This window comes from Lolium perenne, chromosome 5 (genome assembly GCF_019359855.2).
Source record: "Lolium perenne isolate Kyuss_39 chromosome 5, Kyuss_2.0, whole genome shotgun sequence".
Classification (NCBI taxonomy): domain Eukaryota; kingdom Viridiplantae; phylum Streptophyta; class Magnoliopsida; order Poales; family Poaceae; genus Lolium; species Lolium perenne.
Window position 1 is genome coordinate 255,645,446 of NC_067248.2, and position 2,318 is coordinate 255,647,763.

At 46.4% G+C, this 2,318-nt stretch overlaps 1 protein-coding gene across 1 annotated transcript; it reads right to left on the bottom strand.

Annotated features, from left to right (window-relative positions):
* Positions 1-927: 927 nt before the first annotated feature.
* LOC139831854 (uncharacterized) lies at positions 928-1,683 on the bottom strand. The gene is made up of 3 exons (XM_071821202.1): positions 1,417-1,683; positions 1,161-1,334; positions 928-1,058 (listed from the first exon to the last, which is right to left on the bottom strand). The coding sequence occupies exons 1-3, from the start codon at positions 1,677-1,679 to the stop codon at positions 944-946; spliced, it is 552 nt and encodes a 183-aa protein (XP_071677303.1). The 5' UTR covers positions 1,680-1,683; the 3' UTR covers positions 928-943.
* Positions 1,684-2,318: the final 635 nt, after the last annotated feature.

Genomic DNA, 2,318 nt, shown 5'->3' on the forward strand with positions numbered 1-2,318 from the left:
TCAAGTCAGTCACTGGTGGAAAAAAGGGCTTTGGTCGCGGTTGGCAACTGCCATTAGTCGCGGTGGCGCAACCGCGACCAAAGCAGCGCGACTAAAGGCCCCCCCCTTTAGTCGCGGTTCCTTACGAACCGCGACTAAAGGCCCATCCACGTGGGCCGCAGGCGAGCGCCAGGGCGGAGGACCTTTAGTCGCGGTTCTTCTGGCCAACCGCGACTAAAGGCCTCCGCAGGGTTTAGGGTTTTAGCCCCCCTCCCCCTAAATCTGGTTTCTTTTTAATTTGTATTGTTTTATTTCTTTTGGGTTTTAATTTTGAAGGAGTTTCACATATTCTACGGTACTGTATACATACATGCATATGAATGTACAATTTCAAACAAATTTGAAATTAGAACCAAAAAGAATTCAAGAGGAATATACAATATATATTCAATATCGGATGACCATATACAATATATATTCAATATCGGATGACCATATACAATTTTGAACAAGTTAGTTACAAATTCTGGTGCATATAAAGTTCTACGTCATCGTAATAGTGTTCTCCTCTAGGATCGATGACTTCCCTCGCCAACCATCCAGCTAGTTCCTCTTGAAGTGGTCGGAAGCGAGCTTCTGGACTAAGCGTCTTCCGGAGGTTATTCCTCAGGATGTTGTTCTCACACTTCTGGTCCCGCTCATTGCAGTATCTCCGGATCCTCTCACAAACATAGTATCCACATAGATTGGTCCCCGGTGGCTGAATATCCCCAGTCGTCCGCACTGCCATTTTAAAATGTAGCTCTTTTTTGAATTCACCGACCTTGGTATCTACGAACTGTCTCCAAACCCTACGAGGCAAAGAAAATTAAATAAACAAGAGAGTTATTAATTAGTTACTTGATATTAGGAAATGATGAACGAAATAGGCCGATCGATATAGAGCGCAAATGAATGAAAATAATTACTTTTGCATCATTTTTCTCATGTCGCCCCAAAGCGCCGGATCCATATTCAGAGAGTCGTGGACGAGAACTGAGGAGGTCTGAACTTTAATTACCATAAGAATCCAGTGGAACCTGCGGACACGATACATGCACAGTCATGCATAACTCATCGATTAGCCACATACCATGCATGGAGTAAACAAAAGAGAATGTGCTCAAGACAGAAACACTCACCCAAAATGGTAAGGAAATAGAATATCACTTTTCTGTTGCTGTTTTCTAATAAACCGCGAAAGGTCATCCTCCACGTCGGCGGGGTGGTGTTCTAACACATGTGAATTAACGATGTGTGGGTCAATGAACCCAACATCATGGATGTTCCTTATTCGCATTTCCCGCTTCTTCATTCTGCATAATAGCGTACACAACAAGATAGTTAGGACAGTGCAGGCAATGAACGAGATGGGGTAGAAATTAATAAATCACTTACAGAACGTAGCAACTGATGATAGATTTGTCGAGCTCGCGCAGATTGAACAGCTGGAACAATTCACTCAGAGGAATTTGTACCCAGTAATGTTTGAAGTGATGCTCATATTTAACTTCCGCATAGATATAGTCTTTGGCGTTTTTATGTTTTATGTAACCCTTGTACCAATTTAGCAGACCTAGCATTTGTCGAGGTAGATCCCCTTCCTGCGCAGGCTCGACGAGAGGGCCATTCTTCACATATGTAAATACTACGTCCTTCATTGGCGCCTCATCAAGGCCTAGCGATTGCACGAAGAGTGATACCTAACTCGGCCGCTTGTTCTCTCGGCACTCGTTCTGAGTCAATCCATGTGCTGCCGCAGCTGCTATGATATCGGGGGCATCCGGATCGGCGGCTTGCACTATGAGCGGGGCGATCGATTGTTTACTTTGTTCCCCGAGCTGGGCAACTTCTTTCCCCCTTTCTAATTTTGACTCGGCCTCGTCCTTCAAGGCTTTCTTCTCCGCCAACTCTTTCCTGTTCTTGAACGCGAGTGCTTGCCTACGAAGTTCACGTAAATAGTCGTCAAGCAGATTCTTCGCGGCTTGGGACGGTGTGTTCAAAAATGACTTAGCCCACCGCTTTTCCTTGTCGAATATATCGCTTGGGCTCGCCCTCTATTTTCTTCTTGACGCTCGCCTTCCATTTCTCTAAATCAGCAGCCGCGCCCGCCTCGACTTCCTCGGCACTACTTTCCCAAGGCCTCTGGGGAGAGGCTTCGATGATACCTCCGGTACCTTTGTTTTCTTAGGTACGTAAGGGTCCGGGTTAATAACCCAGGACTGCTTCGCTTCTTCGCCGGAGGTGGATTGGGGCGGTACCGGTGTCCGATCACCCGCCGGACGAGGACCAGGGGGGCG